The sequence below is a fragment of the Cloeon dipterum genome, chromosome 3, assembly GCF_949628265.1.
Source record: "Cloeon dipterum chromosome 3, ieCloDipt1.1, whole genome shotgun sequence".
NCBI classification, from domain to species: Eukaryota; Metazoa; Arthropoda; class Insecta; order Ephemeroptera; family Baetidae; genus Cloeon; species Cloeon dipterum.
Window position 1 is genome coordinate 35,618,011 of NC_088788.1, and position 15,905 is coordinate 35,633,915.

General features: G+C 40.0%; 6 protein-coding genes across 9 annotated transcripts; 4 read left to right on the forward strand and 2 right to left on the reverse strand.

Annotated features, from left to right (window-relative positions):
* Nucleotides 1–1,514: 1,514 nt before the first annotated feature.
* Nucleotides 1,515–2,373, reverse strand: LSm7 (U6 snRNA-associated Sm-like protein LSm7). Its single transcript, XM_065482997.1, has 3 exons — nucleotides 2,274–2,373; nucleotides 1,858–2,029; nucleotides 1,515–1,798 (listed from the first exon to the last, which is right to left on the reverse strand). The coding sequence occupies exons 1-3, from the start codon at nucleotides 2,280–2,282 to the stop codon at nucleotides 1,662–1,664; spliced, it is 318 nt and encodes a 105-aa protein (XP_065339069.1). The 5' UTR covers nucleotides 2,283–2,373; the 3' UTR covers nucleotides 1,515–1,661.
* A 50-nt stretch (nucleotides 2,374–2,423) lies between these two features.
* Nucleotides 2,424–5,391, forward strand: LOC135938935 (KICSTOR subunit 2-like). The gene is made up of 9 exons (XM_065482993.1): nucleotides 2,424–2,643; nucleotides 2,791–2,934; nucleotides 2,987–3,132; nucleotides 3,183–3,333; nucleotides 3,394–3,525; nucleotides 3,579–3,769; nucleotides 3,825–4,032; nucleotides 4,980–5,078; nucleotides 5,145–5,391. Exons 1-9 carry the CDS (start codon nucleotides 2,554–2,556, stop codon nucleotides 5,313–5,315), a joined length of 1,332 nt encoding a protein of 443 aa, XP_065339065.1. The 5' UTR covers nucleotides 2,424–2,553; the 3' UTR covers nucleotides 5,316–5,391.
* LOC135938936 (renalase-like) lies at nucleotides 5,374–7,838 on the forward strand. Of its 2 annotated transcripts, none has more exons than XM_065482994.1 (6): nucleotides 5,374–5,668; nucleotides 5,798–5,903; nucleotides 6,600–6,913; nucleotides 6,970–7,146; nucleotides 7,195–7,364; nucleotides 7,421–7,838. In XM_065482994.1, the coding sequence occupies exons 1-6, from the start codon at nucleotides 5,557–5,559 to the stop codon at nucleotides 7,583–7,585; spliced, it is 1,044 nt and encodes a 347-aa protein (XP_065339066.1). In that variant the 5' UTR covers nucleotides 5,374–5,556; the 3' UTR covers nucleotides 7,586–7,838. The 2 variants fall into 2 exon arrangements, with proteins under 2 accessions (XP_065339066.1, XP_065339067.1); XM_065482995.1 differs by having other exon boundaries at nucleotides 5,583–5,696.
* Nucleotides 7,839–8,464: 626 nt separating this feature from the next.
* Nucleotides 8,465–9,684, forward strand: Den1 (Deneddylase 1). Its single transcript, XM_065482647.1, has 2 exons — nucleotides 8,465–8,588; nucleotides 8,682–9,684. The coding sequence occupies exon 2, from the start codon at nucleotides 8,729–8,731 to the stop codon at nucleotides 9,398–9,400; it is 672 nt and encodes a 223-aa protein (XP_065338719.1). The 5' UTR covers nucleotides 8,465–8,588; nucleotides 8,682–8,728; the 3' UTR covers nucleotides 9,401–9,684.
* A 562-nt stretch (nucleotides 9,685–10,246) lies between these two features.
* LOC135938741 (uncharacterized) lies at nucleotides 10,247–12,331 on the reverse strand. Of its 2 annotated transcripts, XM_065482640.1 has the most exons (7): nucleotides 12,313–12,331; nucleotides 12,050–12,258; nucleotides 11,709–11,992; nucleotides 11,539–11,654; nucleotides 11,289–11,478; nucleotides 10,750–10,985; nucleotides 10,247–10,691 (listed from the first exon to the last, which is right to left on the reverse strand). In XM_065482640.1, the coding sequence occupies exons 2-7, from the start codon at nucleotides 12,252–12,254 to the stop codon at nucleotides 10,307–10,309; spliced, it is 1,416 nt and encodes a 471-aa protein (XP_065338712.1). In that variant the 5' UTR covers nucleotides 12,255–12,258; nucleotides 12,313–12,331; the 3' UTR covers nucleotides 10,247–10,306. The 2 variants fall into 2 exon arrangements, with proteins under 2 accessions (XP_065338712.1, XP_065338710.1); XM_065482638.1 differs by lacking the exon at nucleotides 12,313–12,331 and having other exon boundaries at nucleotides 12,050–12,289.
* Nucleotides 12,332–12,516: 185 nt separating this feature from the next.
* On the forward strand, nucleotides 12,517–15,841 carry LOC135938742 (tudor and KH domain-containing protein homolog). Of its 2 annotated transcripts, none has more exons than XM_065482641.1 (10): nucleotides 12,517–13,330; nucleotides 13,755–13,899; nucleotides 13,957–14,128; nucleotides 14,184–14,311; nucleotides 14,367–14,466; nucleotides 14,517–14,761; nucleotides 14,814–14,909; nucleotides 14,967–15,190; nucleotides 15,239–15,395; nucleotides 15,457–15,841. In XM_065482641.1, the coding sequence occupies exons 2-10, from the start codon at nucleotides 13,768–13,770 to the stop codon at nucleotides 15,559–15,561; spliced, it is 1,359 nt and encodes a 452-aa protein (XP_065338713.1). In that variant the 5' UTR covers nucleotides 12,517–13,330; nucleotides 13,755–13,767; the 3' UTR covers nucleotides 15,562–15,841. The 2 variants fall into 2 exon arrangements, with proteins under 2 accessions (XP_065338713.1, XP_065338714.1); XM_065482642.1 differs by having other exon boundaries at nucleotides 13,758–13,899.
* The last annotated feature ends 64 nt before the right edge of the window (nucleotides 15,842–15,905 follow it).

Consider the following 15,905-nt stretch of genomic DNA (forward strand, 5'->3'; position numbering starts at 1 on the left):
ATAATTCGTTTTTGAAAGACATATATATTTTATACAAATCAGTCAGATGACGAATGGCCCTGTGTTAAATGTGTTTTTTCGCTTACAAAATGCTCGCAAAGCACGCACCACACGCGACTTGAAACGAGGCAATAAAAACGAATCCATTCAGCTCGAGTAATCAGCGCGAATTATGAAATTAGCTCAACTTTTTAAGGATTATATAGAGAGTGGAAAAACCGGCGACGTCGCGAAATGTCATAATTTGTAAATTCCCCATCAACATGCAATTCCGTTCTACTTCAGGCAAACAAATATTTGCTTTCATCGTGGACGGGTTAAAAAGACTCGAATCATTCTTTTGTCGCAAATTTCGTCATCGGCGGCGCGCTAATTTCTTCCTGGCGTCAAAGAGCGCCCTAGGGATGGTGGCGCTGAACAAGTGATTTATGACCCCCAGCTCCACAAGTTGGCGTGCCACCGCAATGTCCTGTAATCACGCAACCCGCTAATTAAATTTCTAAGCGCAGCCCTTTTTTATTCTACTGTCTCTTGGTGCACGGGATGCGTTTGCAGCGAACGTTCAAATGGGGCAAGACGCGCGCTTGGAACGCGCAACGTCATTAGCACGCGACGTCGCTCGTCAACCGACTTCCCCCTTTCAAGAATAAAGATGTGTCTATGCATGTGGGCAAACGAGTGTGCAATTCAAATACGTGGTCGTCAAAGATACGGATTTTATAAATAATATAGCGTGTCATAAATTATTTTGAAATAGGATATTAATCTATTAAAATTTAATTTAGAAAAAGGTGCCAGCCAGGGGCCAAGGGGGCGGGCGGGGGAGCATAATTAGCCTATCCAATGCCAAATATTACGGGACGCATTTTTAACTTTTTAGGACCGAGAGGAGCCGAGTTTTTTGAGTCTTAAATTGTACAAACCGCGATTTCGACAATTTCCGAGTTCGGTTTTCGGGGCCTGGTCCGGGCCCTATGGCCCTCAACGAGTTCTACGACGCCAATTTTGTTTTTTCAAAAGCAAATAATTTTCAAATTTTTAAGTTTTGAAAAATTCCGAATTTTTAAGATAAAACTTTGCATTTTTCTTGCTCGAACCTCAAGGTAATAAACATCCATCTTGGTGATAAGCGAGTCTAGGTAATCTTCGTAGGTGGCGAATTTTTCCACGACCTGTTTGAGGACGGCTTCCTTGATGATGCCCACCCTCGGTGCACACATGAGAAAGGCCTCCTGCACTTGTTACGGTGCCACAGCTGGCTGAAGACTGGCACCGTGCTCGAGCGCGTCTCATTTATTTTGTGGGCGCACGGGGGGGACTGCTCTCTCTTTTCTCTGCCTTGCGTGACTTCCAGGGACAATTATTAACTTTTTATTTTGACATCCCACGCCGTTTGCCCGCATAAAGACTGTCTTCCGTGTTCCATTTATCATCTTGTTCTGCAAATCAATTAAATCCGGTGCAGTTTACATAGAAAATTAAAAAAAAATCGGTTGCATTAAAAAACTGGCGAGTGCAATGATCAAACTTTCAGATTTATTGCCTGATATTTTATAATCAATGAAGACGGAGAATAACAAATTTAACCCAGAAGCTGGTAGTTTCAGTTACATGAATGAAAAAAAAACTTAAAATATCGCACTTTGAACTTTGATTGTCTTTCACTCTGCCTGGACGAAGGGGTTTGGAATGGACTCCATGCCGTCTGTAGGACAAATAAGAACGACTGCCGTCCCTCGGCACACGACTAACCCTAGTTGCCTAGTGTCATCTGTCAGTTTGTAGGGGTCATCTGGATCTGAGAACATATTCCCAACCCATTAATAATAGGAAAAGCGAACGCCAGTGAAATATTACCCCTAAGAAACTCCGTGGTGTTATCAAGGACGAGGTTAAGCAAAGGGTCGTAACCCTTGAGCACGCCGAACGCTTCCCGCCCTCCCGCGAATTTGACCCTGATATTCTTCTCAAGGTACTTAGACAGGTCAAGGATGCTCTCCTTCCGCTTCTTTTCCTGCTTATCTGAATTCTGAAACAGTTTCATTTCGCCAGTTTCAGTTATGGAACGTATTGTCTTCAGTGTGCCGGTTAATGATGTTTGTGAATGCGCATGTCGTTTTCTGGCATGAAACGGCAACCACCGATCGGAAACTATCAGAACATGTGCATGAATACCAGTAAAGAAGAATTTGAGTGACGATTTGACCGATTGGGCAGGAAAATATTAAGAAAACAGCAAAAACCAAGGAGAAAATGCATGCTTGTGTACTCACCGACGCCATGTTTGTTTTCAACTCGTGATTGGACGATTATGTTTTCGCGCCTCGATTAGCTGAACTCTGATTGGACAAGAACAGCTGGCACTCTTACGTCGCTCAAGTGGTGGCCTTGGCCTACGCCCACACTGTGAATGTTGGTCATCGCCTGATCGCCTGAAACTGTTTTTGTTGTGTAACTATGAATGTAGTGTAATGAAAAATAAGAGGACATTATTTTGGTCGAAATAGACATTGGAAATCGAAATTGACGTTATATTTATCTAATATCATAATAATGGCCATGATGGACCGTGAAGAAGAGTTCCTGTGTAACTTCTTCAACTCTGTTTCTCATCTCAGCTTTGACAAAGCAAAAGAGTGTTTGGTTTGTAAAAAATTTCTATTACATACATATATTATACACATAATACTTGATGTCATAAAATACTTTATGAACGTTACTTTTTTATAATGCATATCATAGATACATACAATACATTTCAATCTTATTGCTCATTGTTTTTCTACACAGGACCGCAGTAAGGATGAGGCTTTCCTGCAGTCACCCGCTTGGAATTTGCTAATTAGCGCCCTGTCGCAGTTTGCTGCAGCTGAGAAGTCATATGTGGACTTGGGTTTTTTTGCAAGACAAAAAAGTCTCTTCAAAATCAAGGATGTTTGTATAATAAAGTTTTATTGAGATAGTTTACTCACAATTCTCATTTCAGAACTCATTAAGGTCAGTGTACGAGCACCTGCGGATGGAAATCAAGAAGATTGACACAGTGTCCAGAGAGGTTGGCAATAAAACTATTGCCGCTGTGGCTAGTCAACTGGAGGACTCATTAAAAGCTCGAATAGAGCTGATCGAATTGTAATGAAATTTTAGTGATGAAACATCTGTGACAAATCTTTGATTCTCAGCTACGAATTGATGCAGGGCGTGGGCTGCAGCAAGCCTGTTAAATTCTGCGACCTTTTGGGTTCACTAGAGCACATTGTTGAGAGGCACGATTTGGCTTGTCCACACTTGTCTCTGACCTGGCTCAAAGCTGCCCATAGCCTCGAGTGTGAGGTACTAACAATAAGACGATCCAAACTTTTTATTCAGACTCGTAACTCACGTTCCTTTCAGGTTTTACTCCATCTGGTTAGAGCTGGGGCTGAACTGGCTGAGTGGAGATTTTTGCCTTCATTGATGCTTCTGCACGGAGCACACACAAGGCTTGTAGCCTGGGAAACATCCTTAGGAGCCAGATCCTCAGAGGTTTAATTTCCGAACTGTGATTAAATTTATATCATTTGACGAGTCAATCTTAGTCGTGGCGCCTTGGCTCTTTCCTCACCTCGACAAGATTGCCTCTGCTGCACCAGTGGTTGGTCAAGTTGAAAAGCGGGCTGAGCGCCAAATTCGCCCTCCTCTTCTACAACACCCTTCTGCAACAGACCACCGCCTCAGACATAAAAGCCCTGTGCGCGAAACTAACGCCAGCCGTAGACTTCACCCAGAGGTGCAAAATCCAATTAGTTGCCACATTTCTGCTACTTTGATTTCTCTCCTCTCAGGTTGCAGAGTTTCCAGCATAAATCAGGGGCGGTGGCCGTTTGCATAGTTTTTGACAATTATGGCCTGACTGACCACGAAGGACCAGGATACAAAATCCCAAAATTGCAGTCCACACCGACGAGACTCTCGCCATCTCAGGTGTCCCCGTCAGCTAATGAATCTCAGCTAATCGAACACAGATTCGCCCAAGTTTTCTGCATTCCGCAGGTGATTTTATGCCATAATTACCAATATAAAGGGGTTGGTCGGTAAGGACAGAACGATTAGACTCACACTGAGGTTTAGACACTTCAGTTTTTGGCAACATTCATGTGGTTTTTCCTTGAGATCTCAGTAGCCAGCTATGCCGTGCCAGCTGGCAAATTTAGGTTCACGTGGGCAGCCGCCAGCCGCTGGGCAAAAAATTTGGCTATGCCAGTCCCGCCAGCCACCACCTATCTTGCGGTTGAGACCTCTTCGTTTTTCCTGATGAGAACCTTGTATAGTGGTGGAAATTATTCAATTTGGCAATACTAGCAATTTTACAAACTACGAGGAAGGGGCAAAATTTCAAATTTGATTTAAATTAACATTTTGTGCTCAAATTTATCTTAAACATAGGTTATAGACAGATTGATTGGTGGGTCATTTTTGACGTTTTGTATATAATTAAAAAATTTCCCGCTCATCCTGATCATAGAGCAAAAATCGATATAATATACTCTGGAAACTAATAAAAAATTAAAATATTCCAAAATTTTTAATCCCAAATAAAATATATTAAGGATGTTAAATTTTTTATGGAATTTTTTGCTCAGTCAGTGACTACAATAAGTTAGAGCTACATGACCCGGTAGACTGCTCACAAATTTTTAAAACATTATCTCAAACCGTTAATGATCCATCATCCAATTTCCAGGTAACAGTCAAAATCTACAGGGTTTTCCAGGAATTTAAAAATAAACCAACCTCATCACAAATCACGATTGGATAAAAATTAGCTTCACAATTTTTTCTTCTAAAATTTTTTAAACTTTAGAGCTCCATATCCATAACTAGAAAAGTCCATCAAATCAAAATTTCCCCAAAACTCGTGGGATAATAATGAGATATTAATAAATTGACCAAAAAACACCGTCAAATCCTTACCCGCGAAAAAACCTATTTTTGTGCAGACTGGCCAGCACAATTTTGTGGAGGTGACAGGACTGATTCTGGAAAGTACTTCGGAGCTCTCTTCGCTGGACAAGATTGCCATCCATTACAATCAAAAGGTAATTCTCTACATTTTATTACCGTTCTAACAGTTAATCTGTAACATTAATTTGTTACAATTTCAGGACCAGTGTTCTATCTTTATGATTAATTTCGACCCGAGACTAACTCTTGCCGCTGTCTTCAATGGAAAGAAGTCTGACAAAGACACCATGGTGACCACTTTCCTTTTAGACACGGCCGCGCAGCTGAGAGGCAACCGACTGCTTGCCTCACTCAAACCCGGCTCAAAGTGATCTACGTTAATTTTACAGACATAATTATTATTATGTGAAAATATATATGATCAAAATGAAAAACGTGACTGGACAATTCAGAGTTTGGCATTTAAAAAAAGCCGCCTGCGGTGGCTGCTAAACAGAGCAACGCCCCTTTTGAATAGTAAATACAGCAAAAACAGCACTCTCTACTCTCTGTTGATCAGTGTTGTTTTCGATTTGCTTCGATTTAACTGGCCTGGCTATCACATTCAAGAAGATGACGTTAAAAGTGCTGCTTGTCGGAGGTGGCCTGACCAGCGCTCTCATCAGTTCGCTTCTGAAGAAATTGCCTGTTACCTGTCAAGTATGGGACAAAGCTCGTGGAGCCGGTACGTGACTTAATTAAAGTGTGTCCAGGTAGCTCCCAGTTTCAGACATCCCCAAAATAATTAATGGCCTGCCTGACTTGAGAAAGCTCAGCCTCTTTGAATAATAATAAATAATTGTTATTGTTTCAGGTGGTCGCATGAGCACAAGTCGCAGTCCTCTGGACGGCAGCTGCACTGCTGACCTTGGTGCCCAGTACATAACAGCTACTCCCGATTATCAGGCTAAACACAATGAGTAAGATTCATTTATAAATTTAAACACAGCTAAACCATCGCAGCATTTTTATGGTTATAGATTAATGAGCTCACTTTTTTCTCACAAATTAATATTCTTCACTCAAAATACATTTACAGCAACGGCCAAACACTTTTTGTGAGTTAAGAGACGCCCTTAGCATTAGCAGGCCAGGGGCGGGGTACCGAGTTGTCGTCTGAGCTCTGATCCATAATGCGGATGAGGCGTATATTTACAAGTCAAAAACCGAATCGGCTTAAAATATCAAACCTAACACTTAAAAAGCACGGATTTTTAGGGTGTTGACGGGGTTGGGCGGGGGCGGAAAAAGGGGCCTAAAAGATGTAGAATTGTACGGTGAGCCTGAAAATTTTTGGTTTTTTACTGTACAAACTATAGCAGCCGAGTTTTTAATTTTTAAGCCCTAAAAACGCGATTTGTGACTTTTCAAACTTTTTTTCGGGGCCCAGGAGGGGCCCTGTGGGTCGGATGGTGCTGATTCAAATACCAATCGATCCCCCTTGGTAAGGAGCGTCCGCCCGTGTGCGGTATTTCAAAATCGGACCATTTTTCGAATTTTCGCGAACTTTTTCCAGCTGAATTTTCGAAAAAGTCAAAATTAGAAAAAGAACTTAAACTGAATTTTCCTTAGGCCCATCAGATTGTTGATGTGGTTTTTGAAAATTTTGCTTCCAGATTCTACGATAGCCTTTTGACGTCCAAAGTGCTAGAACCACTTAAGTGCAAAACGGAAGGCATGAAAGATTTCGCAGATGGCACAAAGCATTACGTCGCCTCTGCTGGATGCAACTCGATCGTGAAGCACTTTTTCTCTGAGGGAGGTCACCAGCTGCATTTCGAGCAGCACGTCAGTGCCATCGACTTGCAGCCCGACAACAAGTGGCTCGTCCGCACCAAATTGGGCAGAGAGGAGCTTTTTGACGCTGTTGTTCTCACCATGCCTGTTCCCCAAATCCTGCAACTTGAGGGGCAGATAAAGCAGTTGCTCAGTAAATGGATTTGAATATTTATTATCTGGCCTGAAGTAATGGTGGTTTCTGCAAAGGTGATGATGAGGAACTGACGCACAAGTTGCAAACAGTCAAATACAGCTCGAGGTTTGCACTGGGACTGTTTTTCAGCAGAATTTCTGCACCTTCCGAGTCTACTTGGGACGCCAAGTACATAAATGACCATGACGTGTTCAGATTTGTGGCTTTGGACAACCGCAAGAGGCAGAAAGGTGACAAAATACGCCCGTGAAATATTTTTAAATAACTGTATTTAAAAGATGACCTGCCCGTGGCTGCCGTTTTTCACACATCAATCGGCTTTGGGGAGAAGAACATAGACAGAAATTTGGATGAGGTGCAATTGGAGCTAATAGCCAAAGTAAAAGAACTCTTTCCTCATTGGCCTGAACCTGAGTCCGTCAAGTGTCAAAAATGGCGTTATTCCCAGGTAGATTTCCTGGATAAATAATCACAATAATATGATTAATTTATTCTTTGTTCTAGGTGTTGGAGCCTTTCCCTGGAGCTCCTGGTTGTGTTCTTATAAATAAATCTCCACTTCTGCTAGCAGCTGGTGATGGATTTGTGCACTCCAATTTTGATGGATGTGTCAGTTCATCTCTTCAAGCTGTTAAGGTTTTGACAGAAGCAGCTTCTTCAAAATTGTGATCACTATCAAAAACCTTGGAAGATTTTTAATTAGACTACACCTACGTGAAAGGGGGTTAAAAATTTCTGTTATGCCTTAAAGGTCGTAGATTTTTTATAATGATACAGTAGTGGATATATTTCAGGGGGTTATTTTAATTGAAGATTAGCAAACAACATAACAAAAAATGTGATAGTTTTACTATTGATTTTCTGACAAGAAGGTATATTTAATTAAACTTTTAGTAATACTTCTGTTGAACAGCTTTATATATATCTGTTGTTTTTAATTTATGCCTAATAAATTCAAAATCAGATTTATATATAATAAAATTTTATTTCCTATATAGCTTATCCTGCTGCGTGTGAAAGTAAATAAAAATAAAGTAGTGTGTTACAGGCCAAAAATTAAGAACATTAAGCATTTTTTACAAGAGAAAGTTGAACTGTTTGAAATTTAGCAGCATTTTTTCTCTGCAGTGTGCGATAATCAAACAGTTAAATCAGATTTTTCCTAATTTCTCAAAAAGTTAAACGGGCATTGTCAATGTTTTTTTTTTTGCTTGATTTAGATCCCTCTCGTCACGATCTATCCAATATAGTGTGCGAATTATGAGGAAAATTCCCTAAATTGTGAAATAAATCGTAGTCTTACAGTAGGGAGACAGTGTGCTTGATAAGCATGCAAACTTCTGGAGAGCCGATTTTATCAAATATTTAAAACGGCAACCTGGGAAATTTTTGGTTTCTTTCTCAATTTTAGATACTCAGTATTTCAAGATAAGGTAAAAATGATTTTTCACAAAATAAATTTTTAAAAATAGAGGTCCACCTCCTCACTTTTAATTTTTAAAGGCATTCGTGATATTCGCGCGTCAACAGTCGGAGTCTCTCATTGGTCGTTTGCTAGTTTGTTTACGATTGAAAAATTGAGTCTAGCGACAGCAAAACACCGGCATTAACTATATTTTTCCCTTAATCTGTTAAAATATTTTCCAGTTTGTTCAATCTCTCCGACGCAAAGGTTTGTACATCTGTTAATTGTTTAATCTTCCACGAATTATAATGTAATAAAAAAATTAGAAACCCATTTTTAGCTCCTGACTCTTGTTTTCAGTGTCAGCTGCGCCGGATAATCGATCTCTGTCTCTGCATCAAGCCACAATGCCAATTTCAGACCCCGTGGTTTTGAGCTTTTTCGACACCGTCCTCAGGGTGTCAGACGTCGACCTGCTGAAGGGCCAGCACTGGCTCAACGATTCTCTTATCGGTTTCTTTTTCGAGTACTTGCAGAAGATCAAGTACAAGGACTTCAACGACTTGCTGTTCGTCAGTCCTGAAGTGACGCAGTGCATCAAGGGCAGTAGCAAGGAGGACTTGGACGGCTTCCTCGGACCGCTGGACGCCAAGAATAAGAAGTTCATCTTCTTCCCGGTGAACGACTCTGTGGTGTCGGATGAATCGGGTGGATCGCACTGGAGCCTCCTCGTCTACAGCCAGCCAGAGGACAACACGTTTTTCCACTTCGACTCCATGTCCACGGCAAATTATACATCAGCCAAAAAAATCGTGATGAAGCTGGCGCCATACCTGGCCGACGGAGGTGCCGACCTTGAAGAGTTCACCTGCCTAAGACAAGAAAATTCCTACGACTGCGGAATACACGTCCTTTGCAACTCGGAAAACATCGCCAGCCACGCATGTCTGTACGAAAAGGTTGGAATCTGTCCACTTCTCGACCAGCGGGTTATCGACAACCAACGCAAAGTCATGCTGAATCTCATACGAGACTTTGGACACTACGGAACAAAAATGGATTCTGGTGATGCGTCGTAATACGATAAAAAGCGAGCGGCGGGATCACTACTTACTTGTACAATCAAGACCCCTTTTATCTAATTATTTCGCAACACTTAAATTATCCAGAGCTTGAATTCTGCTTATTATCAAGTTTAGAGAAAGTACCAAGCAAGAATCATTTCGTAAAATTGTGATTTAGAAGAGGTAATGAAAGCTTCATCAGAAATTTGTTTAAAAAAAGAAGAGGGGAAATCTTGGGTCCGTTTGCGTTATATGTATGAAAGGAGAAATGTTTGATTAAATAAAAACTTGATTTAAGATATTAAATCTTTTATTTACTTTCTTCCAACCCCGTGGTATTCCACAAGATATTTAAAATCGTCTGCAATTTTTCAACTTTTATTTAAGCACCATTTTGAATTTTGGTTTCTTGTTAGGGTGGTAAAGAGATGTCAAAAATTTAATTTGTCCGTCTTCCTGAAAAATCCGGGTGAACTTTTTACTATTATTATTTTAATCATTTTTTACTCTTACACCTATTATATACAAAAAGGAAAAAAAGTGAAAAGGCTCTTGGAGCTTACAAGACTTTGTACCAAAAGATGCCTATTTCGACATGCCAACAAATTTTAAATTTGCAAAATAATTTAAATTTTTCCGAATTTGAGTAACTTTTTTGTTTGAGAATAAATTTAGAATTGTTTAATGTTCCTTGAAGTCTAGATTAAATTTTGCCTTGAAATTTTCAGGACACTTCAAGTTTTTGAGAAACAGAAGGGTGAAAAATTGGTAAATGTATATTTTTAGTTTGGGTGAAAAGTGAGAATATCAAAATTGCACGATTGGTCAAACAGGCTTGGGGTAAGAAATAAAATCCTGGCATCAGGGTAGCCCTGCAGGAGAGATCATGTGCAGGCCATTTCTGTATTTTCATATAGTTTATTATAAAATTGGTTGATCATCTTCAGATTGTGAGCTCATTTCACTAGCAGAATCTATAGTGCCAGAAATGAGTTTAGGGAAATACTGAATGTTAGTGACGGAAGGGTCCACAGGCAGCTTGTGCACAAGATAGGGTCTGCCGTGTGCGGCTCTGTGGCTGTCGATGCTGATCACATGGGTTTCGTCGTTGGGCTGCGACGCCTCATTCGACAAGTTGCTGGCAGGAACGATGGAAGTAATTAGAGTGCTGTCCTTTTTGGCCTTTACGTCTACAGACACTACCGCCAGGGGCTTTGGGTTCGCCACGATGCTTGAAAAGTGCACCTGCTGCAGGCTCTCTCTCTTCAAAAAAGGCAGGAAAATGAACACGTCCTCACCAGTGCACCTGCAATTTAATTTCCAAGTGTCAGTCCTGTCAAGAAAAGGGATTTGGACACTATTACCTGTAAATTGTGTTGACAGGCCTTTCCTCCAGCCTAAGAGCATTCAAAACTAATTCTCTTTCCAGAGGAGTACCGTCTGGTTGGAAAAATAAAGTGCTACCCTCTTTGGCGCAATGAATCTTTTCTTTATACTCGTTTCTCATAGGAAGGTGAAGAACATCATCCCGACTGAGTGTAAGCAGATCTTCGTTGATCTTCAGAGGATTCAGCCTCGCATTGATCAGTTCACCTTCAACCTAAAAAAGAAAAAAGCGATAACAGATAGTATTAAAAGATAATTCAACATTAAATAGGAATTTAATTAAAGAGGAATAATAGTGCATTTGCCCAAAAAATCCCCTTTAACACACATACATATTAGGTCCTAAGGATCATGTACAGTTAAAAAAAATACATAGGCAGCACTGTAAGTTATTGAGAAAATCGGCTTCAAAGTTAGCATTGTTTTAATATTAAATTTCATTTTTTTTTTAAATAAAAAAATCACTATCATTCCACATTAAATCGCCTCTAATTTGAGAATTAACGCCATTTTTCACCTTTGCTGGCTGCTTGTTTTTCCTGCTGTAGGTCTTGATGGGTTTGGGTGTCATGGCACTGTTGATGTCAATGCTTTTCAATTCCGAGATCTGCCTATGCAAGGCTTTGGTGAAAGGCAACTCTGTTCTATGGTGCCTAACCATGTCCAAGGAGGCTGACAACAGGGCCATGTTTTCGGCGGGCATATCACTGCAAAACGATAATACATAAATTTCAAAAACGTAAAGAAATCAAGCCTCATGACTATACCATGGAGGATTTCCTGACGTAACTAGGGCAAGGTACTGGTACATTTTCTTGAAATCAATCCCTTCGCACAATTCAGGGAGCGGATGCGGTTCACATTCCGCAATGGTGTTTAAAGCCTAAAGAACAAGAAAGTTAGTTAAAAGAATTGAGAGCAACATCTCAGTTAGTACCATAGAGAGTTCTTCCATGAGGAAAGGGCTCTGTGTTTGGTGTAGGGCAGCTGTCCAGTTTTCCAAGTTTGTAAGGGTACTCAGTCTAGCGGAAAACTTTCTGGTCTTTCTCTGCTCGCGTCCTTTTCTTTCGCTTGTTACTAAAAATTTAGCAATCTCACTGTATGATCTGCCAGGAAGAATCTTCACAAGTTCCTCCAGGTTGGTGCCATATTTTTTTAAACAGTCCAACAAAGCGGTCATTTCCTCTTTGCTGAACTTCTCATATGTCGGCGAGGCGGCTTCTGCATTGATAGAATTTTAAATTCACATTCCACGAATAGTCGAGTGCACCAACTAACCTTCCGATCTCTGCTGGGATTTCAATCTCATTGAACTCTTTTCTCTGACCTTAGTCTTTTTCTTTGCACCTATTGGTCGCCCTCGTGGTCTCTTAATGCCGGATTGGGCAACTGGAGCCTCTGCGGTGTATTGCGGGTGGGCAAATGGAGCCTCTGAATCTGATTCCTCAGAGGAAGAAATAGTGAACCCGATGATGTCACTCATTTTGCTTTGGTGACACCCGCTATTATGTATTAAGAGGTCTTAACCTTAACAATCTCACCAATTTGAGAATATAAAGGAATTTTGGTGTGCAAGTACTTCCAAAATCCCCGAAATCCGAATTCAGACGCTCAGTTTTTGCGGTTCTCAGCTCTCGGTAAGTTTGATGACATTGACGTGAGGCTCATGCATGCACGACCAGCTGACTGGGTTTAAGGGGAGTGGTCATTCAGCCAGCCCGCCAGCCGCTCGCCATCGGTGGACGACTGGACGGTGGATCTTTTGTTTGCCGCTGCAATGGCTCCACGGCTCGATCGTTGCGCGATGTAACGCAAAACGAAATTTACAAAGATTTTTACGACTTTAAAGCATATTCCATTTAAACTCTTGTTTTGTAAATTCACAAATTCTATGACACAGATATCTTGATAAATTATAAATTTACACTACTTCTCGGTAAAATGTCGTTCTTCTTATCTACTTACTATTAGAGTGATTATAACGTTATAATCACTCTACTTACTATGATACTATGTTGTACTATGGTACAAATGAGGAGTGTAAATTGGCGGCAAGACAAGTGTAGATATACGATAAGGGTCGTCGACTTCTGTTATCCAAATTCCAAATAACTGTTTTAAATACATAGGAACATTAGTTTAATAGGTAAATTTTAGATTCATTAAAGTAAAAAGCGTAAAAAGAGATTTGAAATTACGGAAATTACAGTTTATTTTGATGATTTTGGAATGCGAATGGATGGAATGAATGAGGAGAGTCATAAAAGAGGGGCAAAACAGCAGTTTCAGCTGTTGCAGGAAAATGTGAATATGATTGTGTTGCATAGAGGCACTACTCGCATCGCGATCGCACATCGCACTGCTCAGGCTCAGGTTGCAGATGGGTCGTTGGGTGACATCTTCATGAATTGCGTGTGAAGGTGAAGAGCAAGAAGCAAGCGCAAAGAGTCGTGAGCAGTCGAGGACGAGAAGATTGTATTTCTGTGAACACATAGACCTGAATTACCCACCAGAGGTTTTCTTCTACAGTTCCACACGGGCTCATTGCAGCTGCAAATCGTAAGTTAAAAAGGTTTTTGCAATGTTAATCTGTAATATATAATATTTTAAACGTGTGTATAAATTAATATCTTTTGTATGTATTTATTTGACTTCTGACTTCTGTCTTGATCACAAAATCGCAATATTTATCTGCATAAAGCCAATTTATGTGTAATGTATGTACATACATTAAATATTTTCTTCATTATGTACATAAGTATGTACATATTAAATCCGTAAAATCCTGCAAACATGCATAATTTAATTAGAGTATTTATGCAATTTTGGTCCAATGACACATTCGCACATTAAATACATATATGTTCATCATAACGCATTCTTAAATATATTTGTGTCAGATCAGAACCTTCATGTATGATACATAATGCATGTAAGTAGATACCGTATACATGAACTATTTTTAATCATATTTCATCAAAAGCAGCGCATTAGAAATGGACTTCTTCGTGGTGCACGGTTATCGACTCATCAAGCCCTTTTTGAGAGTGAAAATCGTCCCGTTCTCAGTTGGCGTCACTTTAATTGGAAGTGGACTGGCGATAATCTACTATTTAAGGAAAGACGATGTAAGATTTTTTTATTGTAATCCCAATTATCTAATATCATTTGGACAAAATAAACAGGTGGATGATGAGTGTGTGAGTGATGTGCCAGTGCGGCCATGCAAAAGAAAGAGGACTTTTACTGAAATTCAAATTGATAAAGATAGAATTGGTCATTTGATCGGAAAGGGCGGCATCAACATCAAGGAATTTCAGGACAAGTCTGCCACCAGGATCACTTTCAAAGACGAAGGTAATTTTTTGACGTTATGGTCACTGATTTTCAATAAATTAATAAACCCGTGTAGTGCCCACAGATAACTTTCGAGTGTGCGTGATTCGTGGTTTGCCTTCAAATGTTCAGAAAGCTGAGTTCATGATCAAAGATTTCCTTGCCAAACACAAAATGGAAACTCTTGAATTTTTCATTCCTCAGGTAATGTATTATTTGTGTACCTTGGGTTGATCAACATAATCAAAACTTTCACTAGAACACGTGCGGTCTCATCATCGGAAAAGGTGGAAGCACCATCCGCTTGCTGCAAAAAGAGTCTGGGGCCAAAATCTTGGTGGACAGCTCGGACTTTGAAGGTTTTGATACAAAAATTGAATTCTTTGTTTAACAATTTTCCCATTTATAGTCAAAGGTCAAAAAGTGACGATCAAAGGCACCTCTGAAGAAATTAATAAAGCCAAAAACATGATCAAATCAAAGATCGAGGAGCAGTTCTCCCCGAGTGAGTTTTCGGGAATTCAAAGAAGGCCCAATTCCTCTGATATCTTTGAGTCCTTTGAATCATCGAACGTGGAAACCTTGGACTCTGGAAGCGAAGTTATGCAGGTGCATGTGTCATCTATGAGGAACCCAAGCTCTTTCTACATTCAGGTATTATTTTCAGTCTCCTGCTAATTTTTAAATTAACAAATTAAGTTTCCAGATTGCAGATGAGAGAAGATGCAAGCTGAAAAAAATGGAGGAAGAGATGCTCACATTTTACGAATCGGCAGAAAACCAGCAGCTGCACAAACTGGAGGTTTGGTGCTGGTTTTAAATTAATTTGCTTGTACTCAAATATAGTTTTTTCTAACAGAGTGCAGGCGTTGGACGCTTAGTGGTGGCAAAGTACAGTGACGGCAAGTGGTACAGAGGAACCGTTGTCAAAATCAAGTCGAGCTCAGACCTGCTGAAAGTGTTCTATGTGGATTACGGAGACATTGAGTGGAAAAACTTGAGCAGCGTCCTTGCCTTGAATCCAAAGTTCCAAGACCTGAAGCATCAAGCCATTCTGTGCTCGCTGGATGGAATAAGAAAAATGTAAGACACAAGTAACATCAGAAAAAAAACAATATTAAACATTTTCAGTGAGGAGAGTTGGCCAGAAGAAGCAACCGATCTATTCGAGTCGTTGACCTATGACCCTGAGTGCAACAAGAAATTGATGGCAAGAGTAGAAGGCTTCTCTGCTTCAAACAACAATGTGTACATTCCATCTGTTTCTCTGCGATCCTTGGAAGAAGAGGTAAAATTAATAATTTTTATTTGGGTATACCCACATCATCTTCTGCTTTAATTACTACCAGGGAAATCTTTCTGTGACGGAAGAATTGATCGCAAAAGGGTTTGGCGAGGCCATTACTTCGTCCATTCCAAATCTGGTTCCAGGTGGAGATGAAGATTGGTCCTAACTAATTTTATTTCAAATGCTTTAAAAAAAACAGATAAAACTAGACTGAATAATTGTCACCTTTAAAAACATCAAGCTAGAGTTTCTAAACTGCTTTTCATAATATAAATTGTGAGTACTTTTAGTAGGGATAAATATATCCATTAAAACTATTAAGATTATAAGCTCTATTAGAGTGCCTTCTCAGTAGTTGTATTAATATATTGTAGCTTTTGTTGAATGTCCACCCTTTAGATTGTATGCTTTTGTAGTAGTTGAAATATGAAATATGGACAGAAGAATTTTGTTCTCTTAATTTCACAAATTTCTATCAACTGGCGGTAAAGAATAAGAAGAATAAAGGTA